This window comes from Dryobates pubescens, chromosome 2 (genome assembly GCF_014839835.1).
Source record: "Dryobates pubescens isolate bDryPub1 chromosome 2, bDryPub1.pri, whole genome shotgun sequence".
In the NCBI taxonomy this organism is placed as follows: domain Eukaryota; kingdom Metazoa; phylum Chordata; class Aves; order Piciformes; family Picidae; genus Dryobates; species Dryobates pubescens.
In genome coordinates this window covers 34,405,353-34,424,684 of record NC_071613.1, presented here as the reverse complement: position 1 = coordinate 34,424,684, position 19,332 = coordinate 34,405,353, and the positions used below count along the sequence as shown (strand labels likewise).

The window sequence follows — 19,332 nt, the reverse complement described above, 5'->3', positions numbered from 1 at the left end:
AATTGTATGTAAGTGGTACTGACTAATATTTGTAATCACTGCTTTTATATCTAAGTTCTTTTCAACCGTGATGCCTTCATCAGATTTTAATAGATAAATACATGGATAAATCACTCCATTGATTTTGATCATTTTTTCTGAAATATGGTCTCACGTGAAAGTATGGTATCTAAACTCAGTGTTTCCTCTTCACCCCTCACTTTCCAGGACAAGTAAAATTAGTATTAAATAAATCTGTATAAAGGTGTATATGTAGGTGATAATATATTGATGATATGCAAACATTGAGCCTGAACAGTTCAATATCCCTGGAATGCTTATAACTCTTCATTTCAATTCCCCTGAACAGGCGAGTCTTTCAGAAATTCATAGCAACATGTGGGTTAGAAATGGTCTACAAATTAAAGGACAGGCCATGACTTATGTGCAGTCTCATTTCTGCAATTCAATGATCGACCCTGACATTTACCTGCTGCAAGTAAGTTATGTTTTCCAAGAAGCCAAGCCAATGCTTGTTTACAAACAAACTACTGAATAAAAGGATTTTATTCTCTTTCCATAGGTCTGTGCCTCTAGGCTGGACCCAGATTATTTTATTTCGTCTGTTTTTGAAAGGTAGGGTTAAAAGATAAGTGCTCTTGCTCAGTATTGTAGCTGTTTACTCTCCAATGACGTACATTAGTCAAGTTGCATATCTGATACGCATCTTTAGTGGGTACAACTCTTCCTATCCAAAACTAACACTTAACTAAGGTCTCTATTGAAAGAGGTATCTCAACGTATATCCTTGATTTTACACAGGAAAGGCTTTTGATTCATAGTGCAGTAGTGAAGCTTCAGACGTTTGTTTTCTGAGCATCTTTAGGGGTTTTAAAGCTTTACACATGCTCATACACAAGCCTGTAGGATATGCTAGCCTAAAGAAGTAGCTAAACAGAGATGCAACACAGAAGAATGGCTGCTTTTCTGGATGGAGTAAAATTGGGGTTTGAAAATAGTGTTTGAAAATAGTGTTTCCAGTGTGGGGTTTGAAAATTGTGTTATATGTGCATAAATGCAAGTTGTTTTTCTGCAGAGTAAATAACACATTCCATAGATAGTTAAATAAAAATCTGAATTTAAAAGGTTTTTCATGTATGCTTGAATATTATTGTATTGTATGCATTTACTTTTGTACTAATTTTGGGTTGTTGGAAATGGTATCCTGAGAGCTTTATCAGTAGACTTCACACTGATGTTTTAATGTTGGAGAATGATGTTTTTGATTTTGCTTTTTGCTGTGTAGATTTAAGGTGGTAGATTTGTTAACGATGGCATCACAGCATCAAAATACAGTTCTTGATTCAGAGCATGAAAGGTCCATGTTGGAAGGAGCCTTAACATTTTTGGTCCTTCTGTTAAGTCTCCGTTTACATTTAGGTAAGAACTATTGCTTTAGTAACACTTGTATGTAAATGACATGCCTGTTCATTTATATTCAACATCTAGTATCTACCATAAAGCTGATCATCCAAATAGTAGCATAAAGCATTCAACATTTGGTTTCATTTTTGCTGGTTTCTGAATTTTAATTGAAATAGATGTAGTACATAGAAAAGGAGAAAAATGTCTGGAGAAAAATGTCTGTAATGGAAGTGGATGTTTTGTAGATGTGGTCACATGAAATTTTTTTCAATCCTTTTCGAAAAGAAAGCAATTTTAGTTTGTACCTGTGTTTTCTCATTGAGGTTGTGCCTTCCATGACTTTTGTACCCTGCCTCATTTCTTTGCTGCATTTTCATAGCAATGTTTATATAATTTACTTGTATTTAATGACAACTGTGTGCTGAATATGTTTAAAAATCATGTCATTTTAATGGCTTTTAAAATATCATTTTTCTAGGAATGACAGATGATGAGATCCTCAGAGCAGAGATGGTAGCCCAACTCTGTATGAATGACAGGACACACAGTTCATTATTGGATCTCATATCCTTGGAATATATTAACAAATGTGCATAAATGTGAATGACAGGTACCTGGGTTTTGGAGATTGAACAACATGGTTTCAGTTTTCATAATTAGAACAAATTGTGTAAAGATGCCTTTTCACATACTCATCAGCAAAGGCATTTGCTCTAGCTTTGTTTTTGCTTACAAAGTGTGTATTACTTTGTAGTAAGTTAGTTTTGATACAAAAAAACTGCTCGTGGTTTGTTTTTTTCCTTTTATTTTTTCAACACTACAAAGGACTTGTAGGTGTGAAGTGGAAAGTCTGCTTTTCAGAGACATGCTGGAAAGTTTAGACAAGCATCACCTTTATCTGGATTTGAGCCTTCAATTATTGCTGGTATTATGCCAGTAGGAAAAGAGGCCACTCTGTTGGCTTTTGCTATCAATTAGCTGATAGCAATTTTTAATGCTGCTTTGAAATCAGAGTGAAATACACATATTATGGTGGGAGCATCTTACTGAAAGAATAGCATACTCTAGGAAGTCTTCTGGTGCCACTGCATGTGGTTTGTGTCCCCAGACAGCTGACACAAATATGCAGGTTTTACTGCTATCAGTGTATTAGGCAAATCAAATAGCTTGTGGTGATTTCCCAGAAGAGCTTGCAATTCAAGGATAGGCACTGAGTAAAAATACTAGGAATTTATAATGATAAAAAAGGAGGAGCTTGAGAGTTAGAAATCTGTAACAAGAATTTATAATTACAGTATGACTTAGGAACTCGATCACTTACATACTTAAGAAAAAAAAATGTGGTTCACTGAAGTGTGTCATTTTACTATGTAAAATAAAGGAATCATTTATAAAAGCCATAATTTATCACTGGGTAGAAATTTCTTATCTTGTAATTGCTACTTGTGATTTGGGCAATGTCAGAAGGTCAGTTAAGTATCACTACCGAAAATGAGAAGTAGCCAATCTGGAGATGGAGAATTGCTTACTGTGTTTATGGGTCCCAAGTTATTCACTTGCTTTTTGCGCACTTACCTGCGTATGCAAAAAGTGTTAGTAAAAGAAGGCAAGTACAAAAACTTTATACACTCTGTGGGAGGTAGGTTTTACTTCTTGAACCGAACACATAGCAGTTGGTTTGCTTTGGAAAGTTTTACGTCCTAGCTTTGATTCACTTCAGTGACAGTTGCTGCTCTATAGCAGCTGGAGCAGACAGACCTCTTGTGGTCAATACAGAGAGAGCACTGTCGAAATGTAGACAGAAATGAGTGACTGCAAATGTCAGAAATATAATGACTCTGTCCTGCAACTAAGTTAACTTTGCTTTCCTTAACACAAACATTACATTCCAGAAAACCCCAATCCTAAAAGTGGTATTGTTCCAGGAAGCTTAAGCTTTGAGTCGGTCTTGTCAGCAGTTGCTGATTTTAAAGCTCCTGTTTTTGAACCTGGAGGTTCCATGCAACAAGGAATGTATACACCTAAAGGTATGGTAATCAGTGTCCTCTTAAAACATGCTCAGTGGCTTGGTGCTTAACAAAGGACAGCCCACCAAAGTGATTATTCTCCTCAACCAACCTATAAAACACCCAAGACCAAAACCCCACAAAACTTACTTGACTTTTTCATTATTATCTATGGCTCTTATTAAAAAGCATTGCTAAAGACTGTTAATAGTCTTTAATAAATTCATTTTGATCTAGAGAGAAAATGAGGTTCTCATATTAATAAAATATTTTTAGAAAGCAAATTTAAAATGGGGAATGGAAAATTTGTTATTTGTATTTTACTGATCTGCATGTTTAGGCACTTGTGATTTTAAAAAATCAGTGGAATTCAGAACTGTTTGCACTAGTGAACTGTCAGTTATGAAGATGTTTTCTTTGATCTCCATATTTTCATTGTTAAAGGTACTATGATAAGTAATTCTTTTTTTTTGTTGCTTAACTATGCTAGGAGCCTGTAACTTCCCCCCCCACCCCACCCCAGTCAGTAGTGAGGGTCTAGGGCAAAGTTCAGACTAAACTAGCTGCAGAATATTCTCCTGTAATTCTACAATGCACACAGTGCAAAAATGCCAAATTTTTTCCCTGACCAGCTTGCAGTCTTAATTGGGCTCAACATGATATTCATATATCAAAGGAGAGGAAGAGTTTAAGAACTGGGTGTTCCATTACTGTTTCCTGTCACTGAGCAGATAAGCTTGTGGGAAGGCTCCATGTGCTTTGATTGTACTTCAGCTCCTGGCAAGGCTCAATCAGGATTAACTCCATTCTCTCTGGAGAGGCAGAGTTGACAATTATTAAAACCATTTTTTTGTTTGTTTAGATTCTGTTCATCTGTTGTTCATGTAGAAACCAATACTGTACTAACTTGTTTACCAGTTTTTTGTAGTGGCAGAGTGGCGAGTCAGCGAGGCACTTGTTCTTTTGTACAACTTAACAACCAGCAAAATAATTTTATAAACCCAGGGTTTTAGGGATTGGTTTGTTCTATTTCCTTCATGTCTAATTAACCAGCTTAACACTTACATATTTTGAATAACATAATTATAGTATTATGTAAATTGCATTTCCATACATTTTGTCTGATTTCCAGAGCTTGTGATATATTGGCCTTTTTCAAAAGGGAAGGGGAAAAAAACCACCAAAATGGATTATGGTATTTTTCATGATAACACTTAAGGGAATCTGATGCTAGATTATAGTGTTTGCTCTTTATTTTTAACATAGTTTACTTTGGGAATAGGTTGTTTATCTTAAAGCCTTTTTAAGTACCTCATCTATAGCTGAAGTAGTTTATTACTGAAGGAATTTGTAACACCATGCAGAATCCTTTTTCCCGAAGTAATAAAAAACTCAAAAGAATTTCTGGAAGACTAGAAGCCAGCATGGTTTTCTTGTGTACTGTATCTTTTTAAGTGTTTGTAATCTTTTTAAGACTATATAAATTCTCAAAAAGAATGGTGATATTCCAGTTGCTTTTAAGAGTTTTTAAGCTGTTGCAGTTTAAGTCATGTCAAGATCCATTCTTCCTAATCTCTATTTTCTCTAAAATAAGGGTTAAAAAATTTCCGGTGTATGATCACATAAACCTGGGAGTTTGCTTCCATTAACCATCAGTTAAAAAAAAACAACCAACCCCCCAAAAAATCCCAAACAAACCACCAAGAACAATCAAAACAATTTAAAAACCAGGTCATAGTTCTACCTGTTCTCTGAGGGTTTGTGTGATGATGAGCTCTGTGCTAATTTTCTAGCATTTCCAGTATTCCCAGTATAGCTCCCTCGCTTAGTCCCTTTCCCTCATTTTGCATTAGGAGCCTAAACATTTTGAAACACAGTCTTGTGTCCCAGCCCAAGCCCAGACTGCTGTAGTAAACTGTCCAGAAAAATTTATGCAAGTGAAGTTTGATCATTTTGCATGTATACCAGAAACTACCCTGTGTTCTCTCTCAACAGTGCCTGAGAATATCTGTAGAACTGTTAACAGTAGTAGGGGTTAATAGGAGTATAGTCTTCCCCCTGGGGGCAAATTAATATCAAAAGTGTGAGACTACTTCTGTCTGTGAAAGCTTTAAAGAAGTACTTGTATTATGCCTAAAATTCTGTATCCACTGGATTTCTTCTTTGATGGGGCCATTGAGTCTTGCCTTCATATTGCTGTGTTGTGAGAGCTGAATGCTTCCAAACAAGACTGACCATCTTATTTGGTTTTAGTTTGAAAACTTAGTTTTGTTTTTTAATAACTTGTAAATTAAAAAAAAAATAGAAAAGGGAAAAAGGAAAAAGTAGCAGCTAAGTGAAATATCTTTACTTACAGTTTGTTTAAGCTGTCCTGTTGGTGATTGCTTTAGATTTTTTTTTTTTGTTTAGAGCTACTACATTGAAAAAGATAACTAACATTTTCATGCCCAAATAATGCATGGATGCTAGTTATAAAACAAAGGCACATTTGTAAAGGATTGATCACAGATGTGGCTTTTTTCAATACTGAACAGAAAATTGTTGCAGTTAATTCGGCTTGCTGCACTTAATATTTAAGTATCACCTCCCTGCTGACTGCTCTGCTGTCTTTACTTCTTATTTTGTGCTTATCAAGTACCAAGAGAACAATAATTTAAACTTTTTCTTACATGTACTTGGAAACAAAAAAAGAGCAAAACAAAATTCATACAGAAAAGGGGCTGCCTTTATGTGCTTAAAATTGGATAAATACATTTTAAATTTAATAATTGTGAGATGTTTTCTTTTTCTTCAACATATGTTGCAAGTGTTGATTTATTAGAAATACATGATTTTTCTTTTTATCTTTTATCCTATCTTGTAAATTATGTCAAGTGTGTAAGGGAAAACAATATTAAACCCCACTAATGTAAAGCTTGTTAACAGAAAAGGTTATTGCTTTAATAATTTGCTACTTCTTTTGTTTTGTAGCTAAGAAAAAGATGCTTGAAATTTTGATATCTTGATAAGTAGTAGTAATTATTAATATAGTAGGAAGTAGTAAAAATTACTGTATTTTGCTGAAAAAATATTATATAATAGTAGAAAATTATGTCATTAAAGATAGTTAAGACGTTGTAAGGCCTTTAAAGAGAATTTTAACAGGTGACTTCTTTTAAACAACAGCTGAAGTGTGGGATAAGGAATTTGACCCTGTCATGGTAATACTTCGGACAGTTTACCGTAGAGATGTGCAGTCTGCAATGGACAGATACACAGCATTGTAAGTTGGATCTTTTTTAGAAATGTAACATCAAATTTTTGCCTGCTACCCAGTATTTTTTGTTTTGTTCTTATCATCTGGTATTGCTAATGATGTTACTGATGCTTTTGGGTCGTAGATTTGTCCTTGAGTGAATAGTTCATAAGTATATAGGCAGAATCATGGTTTTGGTTGTCTTAGTCTATTGCTCTTCCATATGTATTTAAAAATAGTACTCAAGTGCCATGGACAAAGCAGTGAATGTCATCACAGATAAAACAGTTAATGTTTAAATATAATTTATAAATTTAAAACAAAATCCACATCTATTTTTTGTTTAGGTATGTGAAGCAGAGTTGTGTTTTGAGTTGATATTGAAGACAATGAGGGCTTTCTCAGCGTATTCACCCATGATAGAATTCTATCCCTTACCATTCCATCCTTTACAAATTCTTGCACTTACAGATTGTCATTTCAGCTAAATTAATTTGGTTGTCTTTTATTTCACACCTTGAGAGTGAAAACCAATTTTAAAAACTTTATATAGTAAACTCAGTGAAATAATCCTCTGTCCCTGTGCTCATTCCATTAAATCAAAGGGTCATCATACATGATGTAAGTGCTTCTGAGCAAAGTTATATGCTATTAAATACTTGCCTTCCATACTACACTGGATTTCAGCTCATTATTAGAAAGATGGGTTCACATTGAACTTAACACTTAATTTTTAAGTTTGTAGGTAGGATAACAGTGGTATTGTCAATTATGTCTTTCCTGGTGTTGCCTGTAATCCAATCCTACAGACATGAGATTTGTTTGACATCTGACTACCACCCATGTGGTCTTAGGTGAAGTGAAAAGTTGTTCTTTCCTTCTATGTGTCTCTTTGAATGAAAGTAGAATTCTTAATATTTTAAATTTATAGCAGTAGTTAAAATTTCATTTAAGTTTATAAGTAAAGGTCATTTAAATAAGCAGTAATACACAAGAAAGGAAGGCTGGATTCAATTTGAGTATATATTCCAAGTTTTGGAATGCTGCCTTGATAAATGGGTTAAAAATGCTTGTCAATTCTAAAGTTGGTCTTGGCAAAAAGAAAGCGGGGTAGTTACTGGTAGCAGTGACAGCTGCCTACTTACTGCAGTGTTTAACATGTCTCATTTGTTTCAACAGTTTAAAGCAAAGTGGTAAATTTCATGGAAACCCATGGCCACCTTACAAGAAAAGATCACCACTGCACCCAAGTTACAAAGGTCTCATAAAGCTTTTACACTGTAAAACCCTGCACATCGTCCTGTTCACACTGCTTTACAAGGTACAGTTGTAATTCTCACTATTTTACTAATATTTTTTTTATAACAGGAATTCTTAGAAGCATGGTGTGTTTAAGAGATTATTTGGAGTAGTCAGGTTCAAATTTATATAATATTTTTATTTTTGTTTCATTTTCTAAGTCTAGTATTAGGTAATGAAAATGGTGGAAAACCATAATTTCATAAATGATTATTTGACTAAGTTATGTGCCCAAGTGGATGAGCAGGCCCGCTGTGCTTTGAGGAACACTCTCTTAACCATCAGAGGAAGTTGTCCGTTCTCCCTAGTAAAAAGTGATAGGGTGAGAGGAAATGACCTCAGGTTGTACCAGGGGAGGTTTAGATAGGAAGGTAAAGAAACTTCTTAACTGAAAGGGTTATTAAACACTGGGGTAGGTTCTGCAGGGAGGTGGTTGAATTCCCATCCCTGGAGGTCTTTAAAAGTTGCAGAAATGTGGTGCAAAGGGGCATGGTTTAGCACAAGACTTGGTAGTGCTAGATAATGGTTGGACTCAATTATCTTAAAGGTCTTTTCCAACCAAATAATTTAAATGATTCTGTGATATAAGACTCTTAACTGCTGTCTTTGCCTAACCATTTAGGTTAGAGTTGTTCATCAGGTTTTTGCCAGTGTTTGGTTTGTTTGGTTTTGGTTTTTAGTGGGGATTGTGAAAATATTAAAGGTAAAACCTTCTAAGATATGAATATGTCTTTTTCTGTCTAGATATTAATGGATCATCAGAATTTATCAGAACATGTGCTTTGCATGGTTTTGTATTTGATTGAGCTAGGACTGGAAAATTCTCCAGAACAAGAGTTAGATGAAGAGGTAAGAACAAATACCATCCCTTTCATTAAAACACAAAAATGTTGTCTAACCATTCAATATTCTTTAAAATTCATGTTTATGAAAATTACCATTTTAACACAGGAACTGGAATAAAACAGCTTTATTGCTATACGTAAGCAAGGATAAAGTAAGAAATCTCTACCATTCCATAAAATAATACTTGAAATTGAGTGGAAAAGATGAATTAAACAACTGGATCTAAAACCAACTTAAATGTCTGGATTTTCAACTGAAGCCTTTATCACTGAACATTTTATTGCTGAAGCTTTGTATCTTCTAAAATATGTGAAATAGCCAAAATTTGAACTGTCCTTCTGATGAGAATTTGAAGAACAATTATTTTAATGATTCCAGATTCCTTAAAAATATAACTTTTCATAATTTTTTGCTGTTTCATGTTGCTTAGATGACTAAGCATCTGCCACTTTTTTCAGCGATCAACTTCTGCATAGTTCACATGTTTTGTAGTCATCTTAGCTTGTATGTCTTCGAATTACTCTGAGTAGTTCCTTTTACATCTGCCAGGTAGCACTGATACCCAGATAAAATGTGTAGATGTGTGGGTTTATCAGACCTGTAGTCCTCATGGGAGGCATCAGCCATACCATAATTAACAGGTAAAACAGCTTTAGTCAGGTACATATTACTTATATCTCATGGAGACATGATGGCCTCTGTAATCTGGTTATAAAGCAGTGTGTGTTATTGTAACATCTAAGAGAAAGTGTGTGCTTGGTCTTTTTTAGGAGTCTGGAGGTGGACAAGAGCGTTGCCATGATAGCTGGTTTCCAGGTAGTAACCTGGTTTCTAACATGCGTCACTTCATTAACTATGTCCGAGTAAGAGTACCAGAAACCGCTCCAGAGGTAAAGAGGGAACCACCTGCAAGTACCAGTTCTGATGGTTTAGCTTCATCACAAGTACGTACAGACCAGTCCTGTTCCTAGAGCAATTTAAGTTCTTGCTTGTTTTGACACTTTTTGTTAGCATTATTTCATTTGCCTTTTTTATTAATTTCTCAGGCTATTTTTTTTCTTCCAGTAATCTTTCCTTAGTATATTGGTAACAGAAATAGAAGTTATTTAAAATGATAGCTCCTTCCAAATGATATATTTAATGACTGTTTTTGTGCTCAATCTACCAGAGTTCAAGGCGGAAGAGCCTCCAGAGAGAGGTAGATCTGTGTGCAGTTTGTTCTGCTAAGCAGTTAACTAGCACCGTGGCTTTAATTGTGCTCGCCTTAACATCCAATGAAATCTAATTTTTCTGAATTTCCTCTTAATTCATATTGCAAGGACTTATGCTTTTACCATGTTCTTGAGTGTAATCATTACATTTTTAGTATGTATTTGAAATAAAAGCTTTTTATCAAATATAAAATATTATTGATAGCTTACTGCTTGAGCTTTGTGTTTAGGCCTGGTTTGTCTTGCCAAGGTACTACTAACATTTAATAATGTCGAGCAGTATTAGCTTTCTTGAATCTAGGTAAATTTAATCTTACATTGGAAGTGCGTTTGAAGTGATTAACGACAAGTTGGGTATTTCTTCCCCTTTTGTGAAAACAAAATGAATATGTAAGTGATGGCCTCTGAAAGATTTATAGCCAGTAGATAATCTGTGTGTTAGGCCTGCTTTTGTGTCTTTTGTATACAGCACTTCAGATAACTCTTTGCCAGATGTAGTGAAATACAAGGGATATTTCTTTAGGATGTTAATGTTAGACAAATATATCAAAATTCAAAGTAGATAGATGAGGTGAAATAGATTAAAACATAAAGAATGTAGGTGAGATGAGTATCAGAGTCACATTTTTATATTTCATCTCTGAAGTATTTGGTATCTCTTGGCTGCCCAGCCTTCTGAGAGTGAGTAAGATGTAAACTCCTCCTGAATTTCATGTTTAAAGTATTCAAGAAACATCTCTCTTCTGTGGATCCAGTATATGGAAGTTGTCTCCATGTATTCTTAATCTGGGTCTGAAAGCAAGGGTAGCACAGAATAGAAACGTCAGCACGGGCTCTGTCATTAATGTGACTGCACTCGTATGCTCATGTGCCCTGTATAGCAAGCTTGCAAATATGGCTATGTGGCTTCTGCATCTTGCCCAATAAATCTCCACAAAATTGACAGTTATTATGGAGATGTATGGGTTTACTCATGTTTTCCTATGTGGAATTGTGAATTAAGTTGTGCAGCAGTGCTCAGTAGACTTTGCTAAAGACATTTAAATAACTTAAAGATACTGAAATTATGAATGTACTACAAAAAGGAAGTAGTAATTGGAAAACAGAATTCTGAGTTTGACTACAGGAAAACCAATTGTTAGTTGCTTTGCAGCTGGCTTTTTTTTTGCATAAAATCTATACTTGGTTTTATTTATTTATTTTCTTCCTGTGTGTGATTTTTTTTTTTCCTTTCTTTTTTTTTTTCCTCTCCCAAGAACTCAGGGACAGCTCAAGTGTTCAGTCTGGTCGCAGAACGTAGAAAGAAATTTCAAGAGATCATCAATCGTAACACCAGTGAGGCAAACCAGGTGGTTCGGCCCAAGACATCAATGAAGTGGTCAGCACCTGGTGCAACTCCACAGCTAACGACAGCCATTCTAGAGGTCAAGGAAAGCATATTGTCCTTGCTGATCAAATTGCACCACAAACTCTCAGGAAAACAAAACTCTTACTATCCTCCGTGGTTGGATGATGTGGATGTTTTAGTCCACCCAGAAATTCCAAGATACTCTCATGGTGATGGAATGACAGCTGTAGAAAGAATTTTGTTGAAAGCTGCTGTACAGAGCAGATTGAATAAACGAATAATTGAAGAGATATGCAGAAAGGTGACGCCTCCTGTACCACCGAAAAAGATTAGTTCTGCAGAGAAGAAAACTTTGGATAAAGAAGAAAGGTAATGTAAATATTAAAGTAAAGGGGTTGTAGAAGGGCAGTGCGTGTGGTGCAATTGCAGCCCAGAAAGCCCATCACATCCTGGGCTGCATCAAGAGAAGCATAGCCAGCAGATTGAGGGAGGTGGTTCTCCTCCTCTACTCTGCTCTGGTGAGACCCCACCTGCAGTACTGTGTCCAATTCCAGAGCCCCTATTACAGGAAGGATCTGGAGGTGCTGGAGCATGTCCAGAGGAGGGCCATGAGGACGATTAGAGGGCTGGAGCACCTCTGCTATGAGAACAGACTGAGGGAGTTTGGGCTATTCACTCTGGAGAAAAGAAGGCTCAGAGGAGACCTTATTGTGGCCTTCCATTATCTTAAGGGGACCTACAAGAAAGCTGGTGAGGGACTTTTTAGGGTGTCAGGTAGTGATAGGACTAGGGGAAATGGAACAAGACTAGAAATGGGTAGATTCAGATTGGATGTTAGCAAAAAGTTCTTCACCATGAGGGTGGTGAGACATTGGAACAGGTTGCCCAGGGAGGTGGCGGAGGCCACATCCCTGGAGGTTTTGAAGGCCAGGCTGCATGTGGCTCCAGTGTGATGTGATCTAGTGTGAGGGGTCGCTGCCCATGGCAGAAGGATTGGAACTAGATGATCCTTGAGGTCCCTTCCAACCCTAACAATTCCATGATTCTGTGATTCTATATGATTCTATTTGTTAATCGATCTGACTCTAGGTCTTTTATTAAAGTGTTTTCTGTTTCCGTTTTGAATGGATACTCAGTACATGAGTACTGAGGAAGAACTTGCACCTTGCTAATTTAGATCTTTAAATTAGGAAACTTTCATAGTTCTTTTATGGTATACATGCTCACTCTTCATGTTGCCATGTATTCTATATACAAAGGTGCAGAATTAAGATGATATTTTCATTCACATGCACACATGTATAGCTTTTACTTTTGAAATTAAAGTAAGATTTTATTATAATGTGGCCTGAAAACTTGAATGCCAGATGTCTAGTTTGGGCTGAATTTCTTGGGGGGACAGTTTTGAGCTTGAGGTTGGGACTTAGTGAGTCCCAAGCACCCAGAATACTGACAGTTGAAACTAGATGCAGAGTGCCTGCTTCTCACAGCAAACATTTTGTTGGCACGTAAGTCCTATGGAAGAGGAATCATCATCCATTTCAGGTGCCTAGAGGACAGCATCTGGAGCTGAGAAGCATAGGTGAAAACTAGGATTGGCAGGGACAGAGTTGAAGATTGGGACTGGAATAAGAAACCTTCTAGTCAGTGTAGTAGTGGCAAAGGGAAGACACAAGGTCAGGTGAATGATAAGGGAAGACAAAATGGCAAGTTGGGAATGGTAGGGAAGAACTGGATTTTCAGGACATGAATGCTCAGAGAAGAGCAACAAATGAAAGAACCAGTTTTTAGTGAAAATCTCAATGTGGGAGAATGAAGTCTTGAGACTTGATAGAAGATGAATGTGGAACATGAATGGAAATGTCTGGAGGGCACAAGTAAGAGAGTGAGTATCATTTGGGGGAATGTGTTATAGCCAGGCAGAAGGAAGAGTTGGCTGTACTTGGACAGTGAGAAGAGACTCCTTAGTGCAAAGCACTAGAACATAGTATTTGAAGTGAGAGGATGGTGGATCACAGAATGTTAGGGGCTGGAAGGGACCTCAAAAGATCATCTAGTCCAACCCCCCTGTAAAGCAGGATCACCTGGAGCAGATCACACCGGAACACATCCAAGTGGGTCTTGACCATCTCCAGACAGAGAGACTCCACAACCCCCCTGGGCAGCCTGTTCCAGTGTTCCATGAGCCTCACAGTGGAAAAAGATTTTCCTCATGTTTACATGGAACTTCCTAGTGTTAGAAGATTGGAGCATGGAGTGTGGGGAGGTCAGGTCATAATACTTTCCATGTTTACCTAAGTGGAGACAGCACAGGACAAGAATACTCTTGAGTGGCTTGTCTATGCAGTATTTTGATGTATCAGTGGTTTATGTAACCAGACTACATGATTATGGTTCTAGAAATTTGTGTGGAAACTGCAGTCATCTGACTTGGTTTCTGGATTACCTCTATTTGGCTTGCAATTTTGGTTTGGAAAACAGAGTATCTCTGAGACCTGCACTGTATTTGAATATGAAACATAACATTTAATATTTTTAATGTTACGTATTTTACAGAGTGAAGTTGTTTGGCTTTGTTGTTTGGTGTTTTTTTGTTTGTTTGTTTTTTCTCCTTGCAGGTGTTCACTTAGTGGTTTCATTTTCAACATCCCTTGTAGTAGTTCAGAAATTTAGAGTAGTTGTCAAGGTTTGTAGCATGTAAAACTGTTTTTTGAAAAATGCCAGATAATGGCTGCTTTAGATAAAGCACAGCTACATCTTGGACACCTACTTGTTACTCTATTCAGTGATGCTCAATTTATGTACAGGATCAACACAGGAACCACTGAATCAAGTAACTTCATATAGAAAAGGGTAAGGTCATTCCTTTGCCCCTATAAAGAATGTGATACTTTGAAAGGTCTATTGTGGCCACTTTTCAGTTAAGTTCTGTTCACTTCTTTAAGTTTTCAGTTCTGTTCAGTATTCAGTTAAGTTCTGTGGCCAATATAATGATAAAAACAAATGTTTTCTGTTGTTTTGAGTGACTGTTTCTTCTCCCCAGATACATAATGGCTTTGGGGACCTTTGAAGTTTATGAAAGGACAGTGTGATAAATGACTAGTCTCATGAACTGACAGTGCTCATATAGCCAGGCTGCAATTTTTACTCTTTTTTGATTATTTTGTTTTGATTTTCTTTTTCCCCCATGTCCAGTTTTGTATTAGTGCAGGCTGAGCAGACTGTGAGTGTTCAGTGATCACACTCTCTGGTTACTTTGACATACAATGACAAACTTGACATCACTCAGGCAATGTGCTGTTGCCAGAGAAACCAAAATGCAGAAGAGAGCTTGAGTGGCTTGCAATATTTTTTCAATTGCAATGTCGTACTCCCATGGCCCATCATGGAAAATTACTGAGCTGTACTGATTCTGTCAGAGTTTGTTTATGTCTTCTTATTAAAGGCCTCTATTTACAGTCACTCCATTTTTAGCTGATGTGTGTATCAAGACATTCCCAAGGAAAAAAAAAATAAAAGCATATTTAATGAATGCCCTGGTATAATCTGCAGAATAATGAGACTTAGGATTGTTGTAAATAGAAGTTATTTTGAGAAATGGTGGCTGTACAGTATGACAGATAAATGGGAAGAGATATCTGGGGTTTTAAGGTGCTTTTAAGAAAACAAGTTAGAAGCTCTGTCTTATAAAGAGGCCACCTCAGGAAAACAGGGTGCAGTATATTAGCTACTTTGGGCCTGTGTGTGCCTGTTCTGTTCCAGGACAGTAATAATCAAACAGTGCTGGAGACTAAAGAGAACTCACTCATCAGGGTATCAGATGCCAAATGATGTTTTTAAATCCTGTTAGTTATCTGAGTCATCTCTGGGTGGGGGTTAAAAATCCCTGTAAATGCTGATGCACAGTTTGCAGCTATCTAGAGCTTCCCTAACTGCTCTGGGGAAGTGCTGTGGAAATCCTCCATCCATGTGACACATGGAATTTACCTGTGCTATGTGGTGAGCAGCTGTGGTGTGAGTTTGGTTTTCCTGCTTCACCTCTCCTACTTCCTCTATTTGTAAACTCATGTCAATGCAAAGATCCTTTCTTAGTACCTCAGGAACTGAAAAATCAATGTCTATTTTATTTTCTCTTTTTACATCCATCAATACTCCTCTCCCTGCTGCAGTATGCATATACAGGGTGTTAGAGAATGACTGGTCATGTAGCCTTATATAGATCACTAATAGAAGTTAAGTAGGACAGATAAGAATGAGTCTCTAATGTTGTTCATTTGTAAATCCAGAGCTGTTAAATGGTGTGAAAAGTCAGTGAAACCAGCTTGGCTTCATGGAGATGAGGGCCTTCCATCTGGAAGCAGTCTCAAACTTCTTTAATTCCAGGTATAAAAGATGTTGAAGACCAGTATCCTGGTTGGAGGTGAGGCAGAAGAAGCTAGTATGAGGAGCCTTAGACACAAAATAATTTAATCATAGTTTTTTTTCTCTTGGCATCAAGCTTCCTATCAAAAGTGGGTGAGGTAGCCTTATTCTTATTAAGCTGTAAACAGTGATTGCTGACTAGAGTATTTGAATTTGTACAACAGTTGGTATTTCGCTCTGTTATTCTTCCCTTACATAACAGAAATGTAACTGTCAAGAATAAGGTCTTGGGTTCTTTTTCTTATGATCTAATCCTTTGTTTGAAGAGTGTTTTAGGACAGGATTTTATTCCTGTCTTTCAGACTCAGAAAATAATGCTTACTTCTTAAATTAAATTTTTAAAGGAAAATACTCCCTTTTATATTATTGAAGGTGGTGACTGTTAGCAGCTTGACACTACAAAAGGAGGTTGTTTTCCTCCATTATATATACTTTTTTCTTTTTTTTTCTCCCCTGCCACCATCCTCTTTCTCCCTCTTTCTTTCACTCAGACGACAGAAGGCCAGAGAAAGGCAGCAGAAATTGTTGGCTGAATTTGCCTCAAGGCAGAAAAGCTTCATGGAAACTGCCATGGATGTTGGTAAGTTTTTGTGTGATTGCTTATATTTCATTTTTAAAAAAATACTTTTTTTTTTTTTTTCCCCTATTAGTGTTAAGGTTTTTACTCAAACTGCTTAAAAACAAGTAAAACAACAATAGCCAACTAACCAAGCAAACAAACACAACAAAAACCCCAAACCAATACACAAACCCCAAAAAACCTCTACTGGCAGATCCTACTACTGTATCCACTTGTTCACTTCTTAAATGCTGAAAGTTATGTTCTCTGGGACAGAGAATAATGAATACATAATTGCTGAACAACAGACTAAAGTATTCTTGAAAATATTTAAAAGAACATATGTGTAGGACCTAATTTTATTCCATTTTTTTTCTTAATACACAGTGGCTAAAGTGATTAAATGTGTGTGATGTGTTTTATCTTTTAATAGAAAATGTTAAGTCTTTTAATGATTACATTCTCTTTAATCTGTAATTGAAAACTTTATTTCTTCATAGAGCCTAACATTTCAATAAGGTAAAAGTTTTGCAAATTTGAATTTATCTAAAGAATAAATTAAATATTTTAAATTTATTTATAGAATTAAGGAGAATGTAAGTTTTAGGTCATCTTACAGCAACTAAGTGCTAACATTGTATTCTATCTGAAGTATGGCCTTCACAACAGAATCAGTTCCTGTTTTTGTTGAAGACAGGTAAGTTCTTTCAGGTTCTCCTGTGTAGAAACACATAATCTTGATGAGTTTTATTGTGTTTAACAGAGCAATGGAAAGTATTTTCATCATCTGGATTAATTAATTGAAAATTAGTACTTTTGAAAGAGAAATCAGGAATCTTTCTTCCTCTTTCAACCAAATATCATATTCTATGTAGTTCCTATGCAATTTAAGCACAGGTTGGAAATAGTTTGACAACTGTTTGTTGGAAAATGACTGGGTTTGGAAGCTGTTAAATTCCCTTCAGTTCATAGATTGCTGAGAAGATCTATTCCTTTATACTTATGAAGGACTATAGTGGTTGCTGAATTTCTATAGCAAATTAATGACTATATATATACGTGTGTGTTATGTTTGGAGGATGTGCAATACAACACAAAGTTCACAGCTAAAAATGAGTTTAAGTCATGCCTTATAAAGGGTAGCTATTTTAAATCTATTTGTTGAAATATGAAGGGGGAAACATGCATTTCTACATATTAAAAATGAAGTTGTGGCTAATTGAAAGCAACTGGGAAACTGATTCTGCAGTAATCTATATGATGATATCTATATATAGCTACCTTTTAGATGTATTTGTGTATATACTTGTGTATGCATAAATACTCCAATGCTTGAGTTTTATAAGCTAAGCTATTGTTCAAGGTAACTGCTTTGATTCATGGATGAAGCATACTAGTTACTGATTTAACTTACACAGCATTTACTTGTGTGCAGCACAGGGAACAGTGCTTTTATTTAACCACGTATGTCAAATACTAAAAATAACCCATCATTTCTGTAACAGGCAGACCTGGGCCTTTGTGCTTGTGATTTGACATTACTTCCAGAAGGGAAGTATGTATTCCATTATAGTATGTGTTTATTTACAACCTGGATTAATTGTTTACCAGGAATATTTTCTTTATTTGGATTTTATTTTTTTAATTGAAGTAATTTGTTCAGCTCTGAATTCAACCTCTGAGTGTCAGTAAATTACTGAAAAAGTTGCAGGAACATTTTTACTCTAATGTTAAAGCATGAGACATGGTAAGAATTCTTGAAACTAGTCTTTCTGGAGTGAATAAATTTAAAGCTGTGTATGCTTGAAAACAAGAAAATCCTTTCATACTGAGTCATTTAAAATGCATCCCCCCCATACATTCAAACTCTATTACGTGTTAAGGTTATGATTAAGTTGAAAGTCAGCAGTAGGTTTATTTCTTTATTTTGGTTGGTTGTTATAAGAGTAATAACTGTCAAAATGCAGGGATGATGTGGTCTCAGCCCCCTGGCTTTGTTACTGGTTCAGTTGGGGTCATTTGTACAAATTGTTGTTATTATCATCGTCATCTTACAGAACTTCTCTGTGTAATCTCTGTGCGTGGTTCAGTGGTAAAATGTGAGAACTAGTGTAATTGGTTTAGGGTATAGAACTTTCTTGTGAGAGTATAGGAGACTGAAAATACTCTGTGTTTAGATGATGATAGGAATAATGGAGAACAAACAAAGCTTAAAGATTACTTTATTAACCTCCCATAAACTTAATAGTTGCCAAAGTGTTTATTAAAATGTGCAGAGCCACTGTTAATCCCCTGACATGTTCCTCCTCTCCTGTTGTTGGGATGCTGCAATGAAATATGGCTTAAAAGCAGTTTACCCAATTACATGTTCATTCTTCGATACTAAATGTTTCTCATTTTACCAGCAACAATTATTTATCTGAATTGGAATTCACCAAGTCATCTGAGATTCTGAAAGTGAAGGTTGGCATTTTCTTGCATATAATCACTGTTTAAAAAATTCCAATTATGTAGTCCTTTCCATTTGTGTCCCCTGTTACTTTCTATTTATATTCTGTGACATCTGCAGAACTGCATCGCCATTCAAGCTTGCCTGGAAGTAATTATGTGAAATTTAGAAACAGTTATGTTAATGAACTAGGATGGCACAGAATCCACTATGCTGTCTTTAGCTGTTTGACTGGAAGGCAAACGTAAAAAGTAGAAAAATAAACCAAGAAACCTCATCTGAAGAGCATCATATAGAGCTCTTCAAATATTTGAGGAGAACGTCTAGTAAATCAAATACGTGTTTTAATGTAGTCATACACAGTGTCAACTCCAAAGGCCTTCTAGTAATATCTACATCTTTGTTTTGAGGACACTTAACCTCACTATGAGGCTCTGGTTTATCTGTTGTGATGTGGAACTCCATGCAAGAGATTTTTGAAACTTCACTGCCTTTCAGGCAGGGTTTGAGAAGAACAAAAATGCTCCTGATTAGTAGTTGTTAATACCAATTA

The 19,332-nt window shown here is 36.0% G+C and overlaps 1 protein-coding gene across 1 annotated transcript in view; it reads left to right on the top strand.

Moving 5' to 3' along the window:
* UBR3 (ubiquitin protein ligase E3 component n-recognin 3) overlaps positions 1-19,332 on the top strand; it is a 101,351-nt gene that overhangs the window by 30,829 nt on the left and 51,190 nt on the right. Inside the window, exons 14-24 of the mRNA XM_054174682.1 lie at positions 350-478; positions 563-615; positions 1,286-1,419; positions 1,883-1,970; positions 3,292-3,431; positions 6,576-6,672; positions 7,825-7,966; positions 8,689-8,793; positions 9,561-9,734; positions 11,258-11,718; positions 16,263-16,351. Coding sequence (XP_054030657.1) covers positions 350-478; positions 563-615; positions 1,286-1,419; positions 1,883-1,970; positions 3,292-3,431; positions 6,576-6,672; positions 7,825-7,966; positions 8,689-8,793; positions 9,561-9,734; positions 11,258-11,718; positions 16,263-16,351 — 1,612 coding nt within the window. The remainder of the gene's footprint in view (positions 1-349; positions 479-562; positions 616-1,285; positions 1,420-1,882; positions 1,971-3,291; positions 3,432-6,575; positions 6,673-7,824; positions 7,967-8,688; positions 8,794-9,560; positions 9,735-11,257; positions 11,719-16,262; positions 16,352-19,332) is intronic.